The 18488-nt window shown below is 38.8% G+C and overlaps 1 protein-coding gene across 1 annotated transcript in view; it reads left to right on the plus strand.

The window, feature by feature from the left end:
* The first annotated feature begins 10273 nt into the window (after positions 1-10273).
* The window catches only part of isy1 (ISY1 splicing factor homolog), a 29985-nt gene continuing 21770 nt past the window's right edge, over positions 10274-18488 (plus strand). The window contains exons 1-7 of the mRNA XM_041192729.1: positions 10274-10466; positions 11826-11848; positions 13451-13502; positions 13905-13970; positions 15867-15909; positions 15996-16108; positions 17904-18021. Coding sequence (XP_041048663.1) covers positions 10464-10466; positions 11826-11848; positions 13451-13502; positions 13905-13970; positions 15867-15909; positions 15996-16108; positions 17904-18021 — 418 coding nt within the window. The 5' untranslated portion in view covers positions 10274-10463. The remainder of the gene's footprint in view (positions 10467-11825; positions 11849-13450; positions 13503-13904; positions 13971-15866; positions 15910-15995; positions 16109-17903; positions 18022-18488) is intronic.

The raw sequence follows: 18488 nt of genomic DNA on the forward strand, positions 1-18488 counted from the left end.
GATCAATTAGTTTTCTTTTGCATCAATAAGGCAGTATTCAGACACGCCCCCAGTGAAACCAATGTGTCAGGAGTGGAACTGTATGCACTGAAAACAAAAAGGAAAACATTACAAAGTTGTAGAACATAACACTTCGGCATATAAGTAAGAAAAGTAGAAACCAGTGTAAGCATCAAGTAGAAAAGTCACAGCCATATGAATTTCCAAAATGAGGATAATGGCAGTTAGATTGAATAAATTGTGGCTGCCAATAATAATAAAAAAAAAAAATCACCATACGTGCACAGTCAATGTCCTATCACAGAAGCAATACTATAGAATAGGGGTCAAGAACATTAACTATTAAACTAGCAGCTTTCATGAAATAAAGGAAGGCCAGATGAACAAAGGACAAAAACAAAAACAGAAATACCTGGAAAAACTCAGCAGGTCTGGCAGCATCGGTGGAGAGGGGAGAGGGGAGGTGGGGGGGGGCGGCTGGGTGCGGGTGGTGTTGGGACAAGAAGAGCTAGGTAAAGGGCCAGTGATAGGTGGAGATAACCAAAAGATGTTACAGACAAAAGGACAAAGAGGTGTTGGAGGTGATGATGTTATCTAAGGAATGTGCTGATTAAGGATAGAAAGCAGGACAAGCAAGGTACAGATAGCTCTAGTGGGGGTGGGGTGGGATGAAGGAATATTAAAAAGGCTAAAAGGTAGAGATAGATAAAAGAATGGGTGGAAATACATTTAAAAATAATGGAAATAGGTGGGAAAAGAAAAATCTATATAAATTATTGGAAAAAACAAAAAGGAGGGGGAAAAAATGGAAAGGAGGTGGGGATGGAGGAGGGAGTTCATGATCTAAAATTGTTGAACTCAATATTCAGTCCTGAAAGTTGTAAAGTGCCTAGTCAGAAGATGAGGGGCTGTTCCTCCAGTTTGCGTTTAGCTTCAATGGAACAATGCATCAAGCCAAGGACGGACATGTGGGCATGAGAGCAGGGTGGATTGTTGAAATGGCAAGCGACAGGGAGGTCTGGGTAATGCTTGCGGACAGACCGAAGGTGTTCTGCAAAGTGGTCACCCAGTCTGCGTTTGGTCTCTCCAATGTAGAGCAAACTGCACTGGGAGCAATGAATACAGTAGACTAAATTAAGGGAAGTGCAAGTGAAATGCTACTTCGCTTGAAAGGAGCGTTTGGGCCCTTGGACAGTGAGGAGAGGGGAAGTGAAGGGGCAGGTGTTGCATCTTCAGGGGTTACGTGGGAAGGTGCCGTGGGAAGGGGTTGAAGTGTAGGGGGGTGATGGAGGAGTGGACCAGGGTGTCCCAGAGGGAGCGATCCCTATGGAATGCTGCCGGATGGGGTGAAGGGAAGATGTGTTTAGTGGTGGCATCATGCTGGAGTTAGTGGAAATGGCAGAGGATGATCCTTTGAAAGCGGAGGCTGGTGGAGTGATAAGTGAGGACAAAGGGGACCCTATCATGGTTCTGGGAGGGAGGAGAAGGTGTGAGGGCGGATGCGTGGGAGATGGGCCGGACACGGTTGAGAGCCCTGTCAACTACCATGGGCGGAAAACCTTGGTTAAGGAAGAAGGAGGACATGTCAGAGGAACTATTTTTGAAAGTGGCATCATCAGAGCAGATGTGACGGAGGCGAAGGAACCGAGAGAATGGGATGGAGTCCTTACAGGAAGCGGGGTGTGAGGAGCTGTAGTCGAGGTAGCTGTGGGAGTCGGTAGGCTTGTAATGGATATTGGTGGACAGTCCATCACCAGAAATTGAGACAGAGAGGTCAAGGGAGGGAAGGGAAAGGAAGTGTCAGTGATGGACCATATGAAAATGATGGAGGGGTGGAAATTGGAAGCAAAATTACTAAATTTTTCCAGGTGCCAACGAGAGCGTGAAGGAGCACCGAAGTAATCATTGATGTACCGGAGAAAGAGTTGTGGGAGGGGGCCGGAGTAGGACTGGAACAAGGAATGTTCCACATACCCCATAAAGAGATAGGCATAGCTGGGGCCCATGCGGGTACGCATAGCCACACCTTTTATTTGGAGGACGTGAGGGGAGTTAAAACAGAAATCGTTCAGTGTGAGAACAAGTTCAGCCAGGTATTTCTGTTTTTGTTTTGGATTTCCAGCATCCGCAGTTCTTTGCTTTTATCTAGATGAACAGAAGAGCCTGGCTGTCACCCACTGAGAAAAGCATGTTTTGAAATTCCAATTGTTGAATTGTGACATCAATACGACAAATTTATTTCAACTATTTCTAGTTCTGTAATATAAAGTCAGGATTTCTAATCTTTGAATACAGAGATGAAATCCAGAAGGGTACACTCATTCAGTGAGAGTAAAGCTCCATTGTAGCTCTGCAAGTAGGGCTTCCCCTCCCCAGGAATCAAACATAACACTGTCAAGGTAACATTCGACAGCTTCTAGTTCAGGTAGAATGGAAAACAACAGTCTATATTCAACTTCCAGTATACTGGACCTCCCTCTGCTCCCAAGAAGAAATTCAAGTCTTTTCTATACTTGGTGTTACATCTTTCTATACATTAGCTTTCCTGCTATGGAACACTCATAACTTGACAGGTATTCTTTTTCAAGCAACTGTAATTATGACTTCAAAGGCTCCATAGAATACATATTGCTGTTTAAAGAATGGCACAGATTTTGCCATCAAAATAACTTGAGGTTAATGCCACTCACCAACATTTATGTGCAAACACCACAGCACCTTTAGGTTCAGGGCAGATGTGCATTTAAAGTCAAATACTCAAAGGTCACTGTCCAAGATGTGTGAGTCACCATTAGCTTCAGGAAAATAGCATCTTGCTACCTGCCTCAACAGACAACAGAAATGCATTGATTTGTGCTGCTGTATTTATGCAGTAGATACAAACTAAACTTGCCACAGAAAGTTAAGCTTTGTCCATTCCAGTCAAAGTACCCTTCCCATGCAACTGCAGAAGGTGCAACACCTGCCCCTTTACTTACCCCCTCCTCACTGTCCAAGGGCCCAAACACTCCTTTCAAGTGAAGCAGCATTTCACTTGCACTTCCCTTAATTTAGTCTACTGCATTTGCTGCTCCCAATACGGTCTCCTCTACATTGGAGAGACCAAACACAGACTGGGTGACCGCTTTGCGGAACACCTTCGGTCTGTCCGCAAGCATGACCCAGACCTCCCTGTCACTTGCCAGTTCAATACACCACCCTGCTCTCATGCCCACATGAACGTCCTTGGCCTACTGCAATGTTCCAATGAAGCTCAATGCAAACTGGAGGAACAGCACCTCATCTTCCGACTAGGCACTTTACAGCCTTCTGGACTTAACATTGAGTTCAACAACTTCAGATCATGAACTCTCCTCCGTCCCCATTCCCTTTCCGATCCCCCTTTTCCAATAATTTATTATATTTTATATATATTTTTCTTTTCCCACTTTTTCCATTATTTTTAAATGTATTTCCATCCATTGTTTCATCTCTACCTTTTAGCCCATTTCGATCCCTTCCCCCACCCCACCCCCATTAGGGCTATCTGTCACTTGCTCGTCCTGCTTTCTACCCTTAATGTCACCATTAGCACATTCCTCAGCTAATATCACCACCGTCAACACCCCTTTGTCCTTTTGTCTATGACATCTTTGGCAATCTCTTCTTTGCCTCCAGCTATCACTGGCCCTCGATTCAGCTCTACCTGTCCCACCTCCCTTAAACAGCTTATATTTCACCGCATTTCTATATTTCTTATTTCTGATGAAGAGTCATACAGACTCGAAACGTTAACTATATTCTTCTCCGCAGATGCTGTCAGACTTGCTGAGTTTTTCCAGCTATTTTTGTTTCAGATTTCCAGCATCCGCAGTATTTTGCTTTTACCCTTTTAATGTTGTTATAAATGTTAAATTACTGTCAACTAACCTCTCTGGCACAAAATTAATTATTTCAAGTGTGGAGTTTCATTCCTTCAAGTTTAAATTGTTGTTGAGAAATTTTGAAAATGAAACATTAATTAGTTTTATATTTAAATTTATTTTCTTTTCTCCTCGCCATCTTAATCTAATCTCTATCCTTCTCTTTCTGTAGCTGATTTGACACTGAATTCACACACTCTGGTTTACATTTCCTTCTCAGTCCTGCACTCTAATTTCACTATCCTTCAATTTGATTGATTAAGAACAGAGACAACTGCTTGCCCTGTTTCACTTGCTGTGCCACTATCTGTTCACATTTTCACCAACTTGCCATACAGAAATTGAAAACCCTAGATATTCAATGAAGTTTAACCACAGAAATCATTAGATACCCTCCTATTGTAAAACCAGGCCCATTTTGTTTGAAGCAAGGTCAGTACGAGTTTGTTGATTTTTAACGGTACCTTGTTGCAGGTAGGCATATAAAAATCAAATATGCAAAATAGACAATTCTGAAAAGAACACTATAAAATTCAGCCACAACTTTTTGATTAAAAAATATTAATATTGTAATTGAGGATTCCGATTTAAAAAAAAATATTAGGCCTTAACCAGCCACGGAAATGGAAACAAAAGTGAATTTACGGAATTTGCAACAGGAATAAAAGGTGTTTTTTTTTAAAAAAGGCCCTAAAATAAAAAAATCTGCCTCAAGTCATACTCACCCTTTCAGTCCCCTCTCCCTAGTTCCCATCTTAGAAGCAACTTGTTTCTCGTTCCTTTTGTTTTACCCCAAATTCTCTCCAGGAACATATACAGAACTTCTACATTTCACCAAGTATGGTCTGTGGGAACCAACACAAGGAACAATTCAAGCAAATTAGCTGTACGCTGTCTCCTTCATTTTTCAAGAAGTGTTTTCTATACAGTGCTATATAAACTGATCCAACTCAACCAGTCAATAAGCGGCATCCAGAAAATAAATCCCATGACCATCTATCATGTTATCCATCTACTTCCATTTAAAGAAAAAATCAGTCCAGGAACTTCTCACATTCAGAATGCAAACTCAAACAAAAGATCCTTAGCAATAACACCAATTTACACAGAAGAGATTAGTTTAGTGCTATTTTATTGGCCAATACCAACTGTTACATGCACTAAATCAACCGCATCTATAATAAAATAAAGCAAAAAAAGTGTCAGCATATAATTTACTGTCAACATAAATCTTTATAAGATTCTGTAATAGCCTACCATTGTTAATAACCACATACAGTAGTATATAACAATTGTCACATTAATGTCACTAATTTAGTACAGAGCCATCTGGTGGCATCAGGTTTTAAGCCATGAACTGTCTAATATGTGGGAGTACACAATGAAGATGCATTGAAATTTTGTCTTGTTTAATAATAATGTTTTTCTATGTATTTAGTCTTTCTGACACTTCTCTTCAGGAGAAAATTGACCAGCTTGTTCTCAAAGTAGTAATCTGAAAAATAATTCCATTGGTTAGTATTTCACAAAATAGATTGTTCAAAATAATTAACTGCTTAGAAAGAAAGTTATGAACATTTATTGTGGTTAACAAATCCATCAGCAGAGTTCCTCAGATGCAAAGCATAGTCCAAATATATAAAAAATATTTCTTTAGAGCAAGTTTATTTCAAGAATTCTATGCAATAACATACAGTAGCCATCTGAATAAAAAGACCAGACTATTTTTGAACTTCAACCCACACTTGCTGCACTTTACAAAATCCAATAATTGAGAATTTTACATCCTAGTCATTTTGTACATCACTCTCTCCTTTGACCTCTTGACCAGACTTGATTCTACTCTTCTCAGCAGGAGCACCACTGCCTTTAATAAAAGCTTTGATGATTTTTTTTATTATTCATTCATGGGGTGTAGGGGGTCACTGGCCAGGCCAGCACTTATTAACCATCCTTAGTTGCCCCCTAGTTGCGAGGGCTTTTAAGAGTCAACCACATTGCTGTGGGTCTGGAGTCACATGTAGGCCAGACCAGGTAAGGATGACAGATTTCCTTCCCTAAAGGACATTAGTGAACCAGGTGGTTTTTTTTTTGGTTTGTTTGTTTTTTTTTTTACAATCTACAATGGTTTCATGGTTATCATTAGATTTTTAATTTTTATTTAATTCAAATTCCATCATCTGCCACGGTGTGATTCAAATCTGGGTCCCCAGAGCATCACTGGGTTTCCAGTGACAATACCACTACACCATTGCCCTCCCCTCCTTTTTCAAAAATATATAAAAAAAGCAAAATTTCTGAGAAGTCTGAAATACTGAAGGCTCCTCAATTATTAAGAGATAGCATTTAGCAAAGCTCCCACTTGATTCACAGCTTCTACTGACTTAGCTAATCTCAACACTGCAAGAGTGCTGCAATTGGCTTCGGTGCCTTTGGCTATTGCTTATCGCTATCCCTTGATCCTCCAAGCTACAAACGGCATTAACTTTGAGGAGACATAATTAGTCTCATGTAATAATAGTTGAATAACTCAATGGGCTCATATGAAGAATGGTTAATTCAGCAAAGAAACAACAACTATATCCTAACAGGTGTCAGTACCTTTGGGATAGTGGGGGGGTAGTAGGGTAGAAGAGAAAATTGAAACAATGAGATCAAGTGCACAGTTATTCATGCATTTACATATTAAAAAAGACTAATAAAAGCAAAGAAAACAAACATAAACTCAGGGTAAAAAGATCACAACATTGAAGTACAGAATTTAATGCTGTAATTACTTGCTGCTAAGTCATAGTGAAAGAGGAGATAGTGAGACACTTGGTGGGCTAGAAAATGATAATAATTATTATATAGGCTTATTGTACTTAAAGTTGATAAGTCACCAGGACTACATGAGCTGCATCTAAGGATACTGAGGGAAGAAAGAAAGGAAATTGGGGAGGCACTGGTCATAATTTTCTAATCCTCCTTAGATACAGTCAGTGAAACCTCAGTGGTGGAGACACTTTTAGAAAGGGAAAGTATAACAATTTTCAGAATATTTTTTCTGGTTTATTGTGAAGTAGGTTTATGAGGTAAGTATATCTGTGTGTGTGTGTATGTGGGTTAATTACTTTTGGAGTCAAGTAGACTGCAAGTTCAAATCATCAAAAGAAGCTAGGCACTTGACATGCTAATGAGGAAACATTGGTGATGGCTTAGCAACAGAGGTGTGAAGGGAACTTGCATTTTTAGATAAATGAAGGGATATTTGGATTTCAAAGGGATCTCAGTCTGTTTACAATTTTCCAAATAAGCAAGGCTAAGGAATGTGTTTATTTCCCCCCAAAGGTTACTGGCAATATTGGCATCATGAAAGTTATGTTATGATGAAGATACAGTTTCAAAGACAATAAAAACAATAGAATTCACATATTAAAAAAAAGAGATACATATATAAAAGGAGAATGAAGGGTTATGTGAAATGAGGTGACCATGCAAGATCTAACAGGAATATGTGAAAAGCCTTAATGAAGCCTCCAACATAATTCTGCTGGCTAACTAAAATGAAGCAGGGACAAAAGCCATTTAGAATTCCACTGTCCAGGGTAGTGTTAACTTATTCAGTTTGTTTTAAATCTAAAATCTATTTCAGACTGTTGCCTTAAAGGGAATGTAACTGGAGGTCAGGTTAAGTAGGACTTTTAGGAGTTATTATAGTAGTAATTGTAGTCTTATGTATATGCTTGACATCTTTTATTTTGTTAATAAATATTTTAATTTAATGTAATTTATTTTAAAAAAAGGTCTTGGCAGACTCATTACTTCTGAATTCAGTGCACACATCTTGTAAGAAATACAAATTACAAAACCGTTGTGATAGCACGACCAAGTTTCCCTCATGGATTTGATCTGCCTGGCACATATCATCTGCTGTGTCATAACAAAAGCCAGCACGGATTTGTTAAGGACAAGCTGTGTTTGACTAAGTTTAACACACTGGTTCAGCTTCAACTGGAGCAGTGTGTCTAGTTCTGGGCACCATGCTTTAGGAAGGATGTGAAGGCAATTGAGGGGGTGTAGAAAAGATTCACAAGAATGATTTGGGGGTTGAGGAACTTCAGTTATGTGGAAAGACTAGCGAAGTTGGAGCTTGGACAAGATTAAAAGGAAGATTTGAGAGGTGTTTAAAATCATGAGGGGTCTGGTCAAAGTAGACAGGAAGAAACTTTTTCCATTCGTGGAAGGATCAAGAACCAGAGGCTACAGATTTAAGCTGGTTGGCAAAAGACGCAACAGCCACATGAGGATTTAAAAAAAAACACAGCAAGTGGTTAGAATCTAGAATGCACTGTACTAAGTGTGAGGTGGAGGCAGATTCAACTGAGGTCTTCAAAAGAGAATTGGATAACTATCTGAAGTGAAAAATTCAGAGCTAGTTAGGCAAGGCAGGGGAGTGGGACTAAGTGAGATTCTCTTTCAGAGAGCTACCGTGGACATGACAGGCCAAACAGCCTCCTTTTGTGCTGTAATCATTCTATGAATTCTAATTTCATTACTTAGTGTGCAAAAACTATACATCTTTTGTTCCTGAGACAGGCAATTTAATAAACTGCACACCAAAAACACTCACTTAAAATTTCAAATGTTTCAATATAATCTAAATTTCCAGCAAACATTTTCTATTTTCAGTACTTAAAATGAATGGTTCAGGAAGATAAAGTATTCTTGTTTTGGCAGTTAGCAGAGGAGACAACTTTCCAGTAGCAATTACATTTCATTCTTCTAATATCTAGAATACCAGAAAGTAATTGTCACATTTATAACAATCCAACTACAAATAAAATCATGATCACCAATCTTTGTACTATATTTAATCATTTACAGCTTAAGCAACTGTTGTGTTAAGTTACTGAATATGGAAATAATTGTGCTTTCCAAAAAAGATCTATACAACTCAAAAACAGAATTACCTGGAAAAACTCAGCAGGTCTGGCAGCATCGGCGGAGAAGAAAAGAGTTGACGTTTCGAGTCCTCATGACCCTTCGACAGAACTCTATACAACTCACCTTTACCCATAACTTAAGCAAAAGGTTAGCATGAAATTTTACTTGCAGGACAGTTGGCACACTTTTCTTTGATTTTGCCATGGTTAGGTCAGATTTCCATAGGACCCAAAAAAAAAACACAACCTGCTTAGGTACAAGTGGAATTCTTGTGCAATAATTTTGTGACTCCCATAAACAGTATGAGACAACAGAGTCCAAGAAAGATTATGCACAGTGAAATGTCTGAAGTTGAACACGTGCACTGCCACTCCAAGGCTGACAAATGACAGCTGCGCAGACTTCACTTTTACTTTAGCATTCCCATTGGCAGCCTGTGTCATTCTCAGATGTCAGGCTAAATGAAATGGAATGCATTTGGACACTACCCATTATATTTCCACTGTTTGACGAATTTCACACTACATGTAACTAGACTGAAGCATGGTAAAACTACTACCAGCCCTCCCAAGCAAAGTAATCAAGTTATCGGCCATCAGTCTTCACTGCTGTGTCCAAATCACAAGACTTCATGCTTTGTGGAGAAGATTCTCTGGGCTATAGAATCACGGAGTTGTACAACACGAGACCATTCGGCCCATCGTGCCTGTGCTAGCTCTTTGAAAGAGCTATCCAATTAATTTCACTCCCCACCTCCACCCGCATAGCCCTTCAAGTATTTACCCAGTTCAGATTTGAAAATTATTATTGAATCTGCTTCCTTTCAGGCAGCGTGTTCCAGATCATGACTTATTGTCAATCACGTTAAATCTGTGCCTTCTGGTTACCGACTTTTGCTACCAGTAGAAGCAGTTTCTCCTTACTCCAACCAGACCATTCAATACATTGTTGAGTTACTCCATTTATATCTGAAGCCTTTCAGCAGGAAATGTTGCCTCCTGTAGCCACTGACTGCAAGAAAAGGATCACCCGATCTCCAATGGCCACCACAAACTAAAGAATTCACGGTTCAGACACTCCGGTTTCAGTCAATTTACAGATGGATACGCCAGCTGAGAGCTTTAACTCGAAAGCGCGCGCGCGCGCACACACACACACACACACACTGTATACAGCAGTGTGACTAAAGCAGGGAGGCTCCAGCCTGATATTATGGGCTGACGTTACCCATGGCAACACGCTCACCCCGCCCCTGAGAGCGGCCATCACACAAGCGCTGACCGCCCACTCACATGACTCCGGTTCCAATCCCTCCCTCCCTCCACGCACCAACGGGCACCGCGAGCGGACAGCCCCGCCCCCTCCCTCCATCACGTCCCACCTCCCCATCCCCACGCATCAACCGTCACCGCGCGCGACCAGCCCCGACCCTCCCCCCTCCCATCCCCTCTCCATCTTGCCTCCACGCATCAACCATCACCGCGAGCGCACAGCTCCGTCCATTTCTCCAATCAGCATCTTCCTTATCGACATCCGAACCCTGACCTACGACCCGTGAAATCTGCTTCCTGTTTTTCATCAGGTTTCAGTTGCTGTGAAGTATTTTGTGTGGAATCTTATCTGTTAACATTTACAATGGTACGTATTAAATCACTAATTAAAATGGTACTAGAGAGGTGGTTGTACATGTTTCTCTTCTCCTCACCCCCCCCGGTTCTGCTCTCTGGTTGGAAGATGTGTACTAATCTTCCGCATGTGCCTTTGGGCTGAATTAATCGCGACATTACTGCAGTGCTTCTCTGCATAGCTACTGCTGTACTCCCCCAACCCCCCCCCCCCCCCTCCCCCCAATCAATTGTATCTGCTAATTTTCAGTTTCTAGGTTGGCTATGGAACATTTATTCACAGACCTAATGAATAAAGGTGGTAAAACCCCCACTACAATATATTATATTGCAATAATTTTTGCGATATTTATTGTACTAAGCTGTTTACGTGAATTAGGGTTGATTTAGTACATATTTGAGGTGATATGTCGATGTTGTAGAACAAAATTGCATGTTCAAGCACACATTGTATAATTTGCAGGTTAGCAATTGGTCCATCATGCTAACATTCCAAGTGCAACTATCAGCTCTAATCCCATTTTCCTGGCCTTTCCAAATTTGTTTCCCGGTAGAAAGAGCCTTGACCACTTTCTCCCTCTTCCCCCTTGTCCCTCCCCACCATACCCTCTGAAGTTGTGGGTGATTGTAACAGCACTAACACCAAGATGAGCTAGTTTAGCTCAGATAGGGATTAATCTGGGTCCTTCCTGGTCTGCATTGTTCAGGTGCTCACTTTGTGAACTTGGGAGAGCTTGACAAAGAAAGGTGGACATTTAAAATGAAACACTTCTTCAGATATAATGAAGAGACCAAAATGTTTTCTTTCAATTTTTATATTTATGAAGATTGATATATTTAACACAGTACTGGTTTTGTACTGCATGTTCTTTAGTGAATTATGGAAGATTAATGTAGAAATGTTTACACATTCTGCATATTATTGTAATGTCCTTAATGTGTGAATATAATCCGGCTTCCGAGTTATATGGTAAAAGTTTGACACTTCAATATCCGAGATGATAATGTGAATTTATTTATGGTGGCACTATACAACATCTAGGAGCTCAGCATGAAGTGCATCCATCATGTATTCTATTCATATATCCTCCTTGTGAACAATTGACTTATTAGTACTTTATTTTAATAAAATCACGTTACAGAAAACCTCCCACTCTCCTGTTACAGAAGTGGATTAATGACTTCATGATAATTGTGATTTCAGGGCATGTTTTCAATAAACTACACTGTCAGCTTGTCGTGTGCATTTGCTAATTGGTTCAAATGGGTTTATAAAACTTGCCATTTTAAGTAGAGCTCTGGTACTTTTTCTATAGGTTCGTAGTGAATTAAATAATGATGCAAAATTCATTATGCCTATTTCCTCATACAGGCTCGAAATGCAGAAAAGGCGATGTAAGTACATATTCTTACTAACATTTAATGACAAAAATGAAATACATCTTTCAACAAAGTAATACTGCTCTTGTGAATTTATGGATTTGCTGTGGTCACATTTTCATCTGATTGGGTTTACGGTATCCAATTTAAATTTGGTTGTTTGAAGTATTTTGAGAACAGGATCAAATCATAAGTGCAATAAGCAAATTATTTGGCCAAATTGCAATTTATGGTGTCAGGAAAATTAATTTTAACTCTTAATTCAGTACTTTATTTATTGCCAGCAGAATTTTGGCTTTGTTAATACTTGCAATGACAGTGATAGGATAGGATTGTCTTGGGGATGATTTGTAGTTGCCTTCATTTTCATATGATTGCAAACAATATTTCTAGGATATGTTCAGGCATAGATGTCATCTCACTTTTCTAACAGCATGCATCTGGGATGGTGTGGGAAGGAATCAGTCAATAAAACATACTAATTGTGGATTGCCCTTTAGAAAGTACTCTTGGGCTATGCTTGATTCAGGTCACACTGAACTAAATAGTGTTTGAGTCTTTTAATTCTGTTCCTTGATATTTGAATCCATTGCATGAAAGTGGCCTGTGACAATTTGTCAATTTTGCTGAAGAAAAAATCCATAGATGTGAGGTGTAAAGTTTAGAACTTGCAATAGGACTGCTATTTTGAAATCTGAGTTAAAGAACATTGATGGATGAGTGCAGTTGGAGCTTAACCCAGTATCTATTCCATGTTACACTTGATGCTCATGCTAGGTGGAAAATATTTTATTTTTTGTATTTTTAACCCCAGCTTTGAAGATTAACATTTTGTAGATTTGACATCTGAGATTTTGAGCTACTTTTGGTTTTAAAAATTCAATTTACGATCCCTTGTATCTCTTTCTAACTTGCTGTGTGGTGTGGTTTCAGTACCCAGATGTTGGGGTTGGTGTTTCTCGTTTTGGAAAAGTAATAAGCCACCTTCATTCTCCATGCTTTGAACTATAAAGTTTGAAGTATAATGTGGAATTATACTTCCTGATGAGGTGATCTCAGACTTGTGTAACTTATTTATTGTCAAGTACAAAAGCAAAATACTGCAGATGCTGGAATTTTGAAATGAAAACAAAATGCTGGAAATACCCTCCTGGGAGACCACTGGGAAACCTGACAGGCTTTGCCGGATGGCCTTCCAAAGGTGCAGGAGATACTTGTGGTCTGTGTTTAATCCCTGAGTCACCATTAAATTGCAGTTGCTCAGGGATATTGTGTGTCAGTTGGCTCACTAATGACCCTAATTGACAACCCCAGCACAGGCATCTGAGATCCCCCATTAGTCCCTACTGCCCTCTGATTTAATCGTGGAGGTTTACCAACTACTGGGAGACTGAAGTGGGACCGTTTCCACAATTGAGTGAGTTTGGCTGCCATGGTTGCTGCCGCACCGGTCTGCACTAAATCCAGCTCAGAGTTAATGTTCCGGACCGTGTTAACTCTGTTTCTATTCACAGATGCTGCCCGATCTGGGCTTGAGTATTTTTTGGACTCCAATGCAACATCCTCGTGGATTTTTGAGAGGTTGCTTAATAACTTACAGTAATTGTTTTGTTTTAGGACTGCTCTGGCAAGATTTCGCCAGGCCCAGCTAGAAGATGGAAAGGTTAAGGTTGGTAAATTGTGTAATTGTTTTCCAGCAAGATGCAGTAAAGGGGACCGTTTTGCCTAACAAAATAATTAATATAAATTCAGTATACAAGTTGTTCCAGTATATAAATTGCTCCTTTTATATTTACAAGACATAGAAACATGCACAAATGTGCAGCTTATGCACCAGATTTTTCAACAATTGACCTGTTAAATTATGCTGCAGTGGGAGTTACCTGGCTAACAGATCACTTTCTAGCAAAATAAGCTCTTAGTGCAACAGACTTATTCCAATATCTTCATTGTTTGCAGTTGAATATTGAAGTGCTGATCTCTTCATTATTTTGGTTGCTTCGCAATAAAATTGCTGTTAATGTGGTTTTGGTGTTGACTTTGTGTTGATTACTGTGTCTCTATTCAGTAGGAGAGGAGACCATTCCTTGCATCAGAGTGTAATGATTTGCATAAAGCAGAGAAATGGAGGAGGCAGGTAAGCAAAGCCTTCTGTTTAAATGTAAGATTCTGTAATTCTCTTCAGCTCCTGTAAGGATTTAGCAAAAGAATATTTTGATTTCATTATTAGAGCCTTAACTGTATATCAAACTTTCTTACCTAGTGCTCAGAAATTTATTTTAACCAGAATTTCAGGTTGGTTGGAAGAGAAAGGGAAAGTGCATGGGCAATCTGCACAGCTTCTAACTCCATCCTTAAAATGTGCCAGTATTAAACTAAAAGATAACACTGAGGAAACAACAAAGCCACAGTGAATAACGTAGATGTTTGTGGAAATAACTAACATCCATACTATTGTAGCTGTACAGCATGGAGATGAGGTTCCTTAGTCTGCTGGATGGCATTTTAAAATCTAGTAGCTGATTTCCTACAAACTGAAAATAATAGTCAAGGTTTTTTACTCATTCCTTTAACTGAGAGGAATATTATGGATTGGTAATAGACCACAATTCCTATGAATTAACTACAGTTCTGCATTGTCTGACCCAATATAATTTTAATAACCATTTTGCTTCAATCTCTGATCATTTAGTGATTTATTACATATTTGATAGTAACATTTGCATTATAGATATACACCACATGTGGGTACATTAATATATATAATTAATTTTTAAAATAGAACTTTGGGTACTGTATTTATATTAATTATTGTAATTAATATGTGCAATTTTCACAATGCTAATTATATACACATACATATTTACTCTTTTTTTTCTCTAGAAATTCTGTGACTGTTTCCTACTTTAAGTGGATACAGAAAGATGAATGCTAAAATGGCACATAATTGAGTGCAGCTGCAACAAAACTAGTTAGATCATTGAGCACAAATGAGTAGTCCATAAAAGTTGCTTTGGGGCTAAGAATAATTGCATTGAACATGATTGTCAATATAGACTCTGCCACTTTGGATAAAAAATGAGCAAATTGTATCAAGTAATGAAGCCTTAGTTAATTATTGCTCAAATGTTTTGCGTTATTTCACAAGCTTTTCGTAAAGCACAATTATTTTTGTCAAATAGCACTAATGAACATTTTGTGAATTGACAAATAATTGTGTCATCCCATTCACAGTGTTTTTTATTTCTTCATGCTCTGATCAACAATAGCCTAATCGCAGAAGCATTAGAATTGCAGATTTTAGCATTAATTTGACCTTCGTTTTACTGGAATTCCACAATGTAGCTGGTTTAATGTGTCCTTCAATGAAATGACAGTGAACATCCTTACATTTTTCTTCAATTTTTAAAAAAACTATATCAAGTCGTAGTTGCAACTATAAGCTTTCATTCACATATGGAAAATCAAAAAAATCAAGTCTTTTTAAAACCAAATTATAGCCTTGCAGTGCAGTAAATAGCATAATGAATTCTAATGCTGTCTAATACTTGCAGCATTTGTTTCAATAATACATTATTTACTATAGAATGAATTCTCACTAATATGTTTGTAAGGGAGAAAGTTTTGTATTTTGATTAATGAAAAATAACATCGTTTTATTTATTTAAGTGTATTGTTATAAATTGCTGAATTTCAAGTCAGCAGTGTACTGCACCAGTAGTGTAGCATTTGAAACAATTCTGAGTATTGTATAAGTAGCTTCACTGATCACTTGCACTGTTCTGCCAGTGTAGTCTCCATTATTAGAAATTGCAATTTTAGGATTTAGTTTAAGGGATATAGGTGCATGAATATGTTAGTCTGTTTAAACTTGAGGGCACCTCTTCCATGTGATCTTGCCTCTTTACTGATTCTAGAAATAAAAGCATCTAGTTGTGCTTTGTAAGGATATACTCATTGTTTAAGCGAATAGTATTCATAGTATCTGTAATTTGTGAGTGTTTAATTACTAAAGCTTTGTGTTGTTTTGTAGATCATAAGTGAAATTTCCAAAAAAGTGGCACAGATACAAAATGGTAAGTTTCAGAAATTCTTCCAACTTTAATTATTTGTTTTTACAGTATGCATTCATATAATGCAAATACATTTTTTTCACTTAAAGCTGGTTTGGGAGAATTTCGGATACGTGACCTAAATGATGAAATCAATAAGTTGCTACGTGAGAAAGGCCACTGGGAAGTTAGAATAAAGGAGTTAGGAGGCCCTGACTATGGAGTAAGTAACATAGAAAGCTTTGTTAATATCCATTCCTATCTTCTGAATAATGACAGCAGTTGTTGTTAGAAAATTTACATTTTCATATTTTGATTGAAGATTTGAAGCTCACTACATCTATTAGCAACTCTTTCAGCTGTCAGTGTGACGTGAGTGAATATTTGGCACCCCACCCACAAACATTCATTCCCTCCACCATCAACACACATTGGCAGCAGTGTGTACCATCTACAAGATGCACGGTAGGAACTCACCAAGCCTCCTTAGGCAGCACCTTTCAAACCCATGATTACTACCATCTGGAAGAACCAGGGCAGCAGATACAAGGGAACAGCACCACTTGCAAGTTCATCTGTAGGTCACACACCACCCTGACTTGGAACTATATCACCATTTCTTCACTGTCGCTGGGTCAAAATCCTGGAACTCCCTCCTTACAGCACATGGACTACAGCAGTTCAAGAAGGCAGCTCACCACCACCTTCTCAAGGGCAACTAGGGATGGGCAATTAATTCTGGCTTAGCCAGCAACACCCACATCCCATGGAATGAATTTTTAAAAAATTAAACAAGCTTAGAAAACCTCAGCTTATGAGATGCAACTCCACCAGTCTATGTGTATATGTCTTTGTTTGAATCCTTTTCGCTTCTGTCTCCAAGGTAGGCAAAAACTTTCTTAAAAGCAATTAAGGTGCTTAACTATAAAAAGCTGGTTTCTGTCAGTACAAGGAACATCACCGTTCTAACTTTCTAAATAGGTTACTTGTGTTGGTTGGGGTCCCCTTGTTATCCTATTTAAATAATTTGATTTTCCAGTTAATTACTAAAACAGCAATTTTCCATTTTTTAAATCTTCAAGGGGAGAGAAAATAAGGAATCTCTTTCACCCTTGAGCCCTGTTCCTGCTGCAAGCAATATACCTGCCCCTTGCTCCTTTCTTCCTCTTTCTGCCTTGCTCCACCGCTTCTGTGTTCATTACTTCATCAGTCATTCTGCTACCCACCCATCCCAAGTACTTTTATTTCCTATGTTTCTTCCTGCCACACATCACTGCTGTTGCTTCCCCACCCTATATCAAACACCAGTGCTTTTTACCCCACTTGCCATTGCTGACTACCCCAGCCAGCCTCCAATATTGCGCTTTTCTGCACAACATCCTACAAGTTCCTTCCTGCTGTGACAGTCACTAGAATTCACATTCCAACATTTCTGCACCTGACTACCAGTGTCCCTCATCGTGATATATTGTATAGTACATGGCATTGAACAGCCTATCCCTCAACTCAGAAATGTTGTACAGACATAATATCGAATTTATATTTTGATTTTCATTTGATGAATTTAATTTAGCAATTCCTTCTGTTGCATTTCATATGGCAGACTCTAAATGGCACACAATCTCCAACATAGAAGATGAGTGGCCTCCTCTCAGGCTTTTACCATTGCTATTCTAAAACTGGTCACTATGAAGAATTCAAAAAAATGGGAGTTGACCCCCTGCCCTTCAGTGAAGCAGCTAAAATCAGGAAGTCAACACTGCTGTGGGTACATATGCAACTGACTTGCATTTTCCCCAGCTCTGGCACTGTGCATTGATTATCCAGTATGCTATGGTGTTGTACCTGTTAACTTTAATGCAACATTTTAACCAATATAAGCTAATGGTTAGTTAATTGAAAAGTTTGGACAAACCCATGATGTAGATGTACTTTTTTCAACTGTTGAGAATTTCTTTTCCTTGCTGTATATTTGTTCTTTATGCCATTTTTATAAGATGCAGTTTTTTAACATTTAGAAAATTGGACCAAAAATGTTGGATCATGAGGGAAAAGAAGTTCCAGGCAACAGAGGATACAAATACTTTGGAGCAGCTAAAGATTTGCCAGGAGTCAGAGAACTGTTTGAAAAAGAACGTATGTTTTTGTTTAAATCTTCTCATTTTCTCACCATGTTTTCTCCACCTCTTATGCTGAAAACATTAACCTATTGGAAAGTTTGCTGGGCCTCAGTCACTCATGATGCCCTGCTCGTGTTCCCATTTTTCATGTATGAGCCTTGATGGTGATTGTTACCATGCTATTTAATCATAGGGACCACACAAATGAGTCCAAATCTTATTCTCAACTAATATTCATGCGCACTTCTGCAACCTGTTAGTTATGTTGCTTGATAACAATCAGATCTGCTGGTCGATTTCATCCATCTCCATGGTGAGACCAGTTGTCACACTCCTACTAATTGCTCTGGTTAAGATACACTCATTCAAGTAATTAATGTTAAATCTTTTTCCAGGATTATACTGATATTGTTTAGTAAGCTGACCAAAATTATTCAATAAGTAATATGGTGAGACCACACCTGGAGTATTGTGTACAGTTTT

This window comes from Carcharodon carcharias, chromosome 7 (genome assembly GCF_017639515.1).
Source record: "Carcharodon carcharias isolate sCarCar2 chromosome 7, sCarCar2.pri, whole genome shotgun sequence".
Lineage (NCBI taxonomy): Eukaryota > Metazoa > Chordata > Chondrichthyes > Lamniformes > Lamnidae > Carcharodon > Carcharodon carcharias.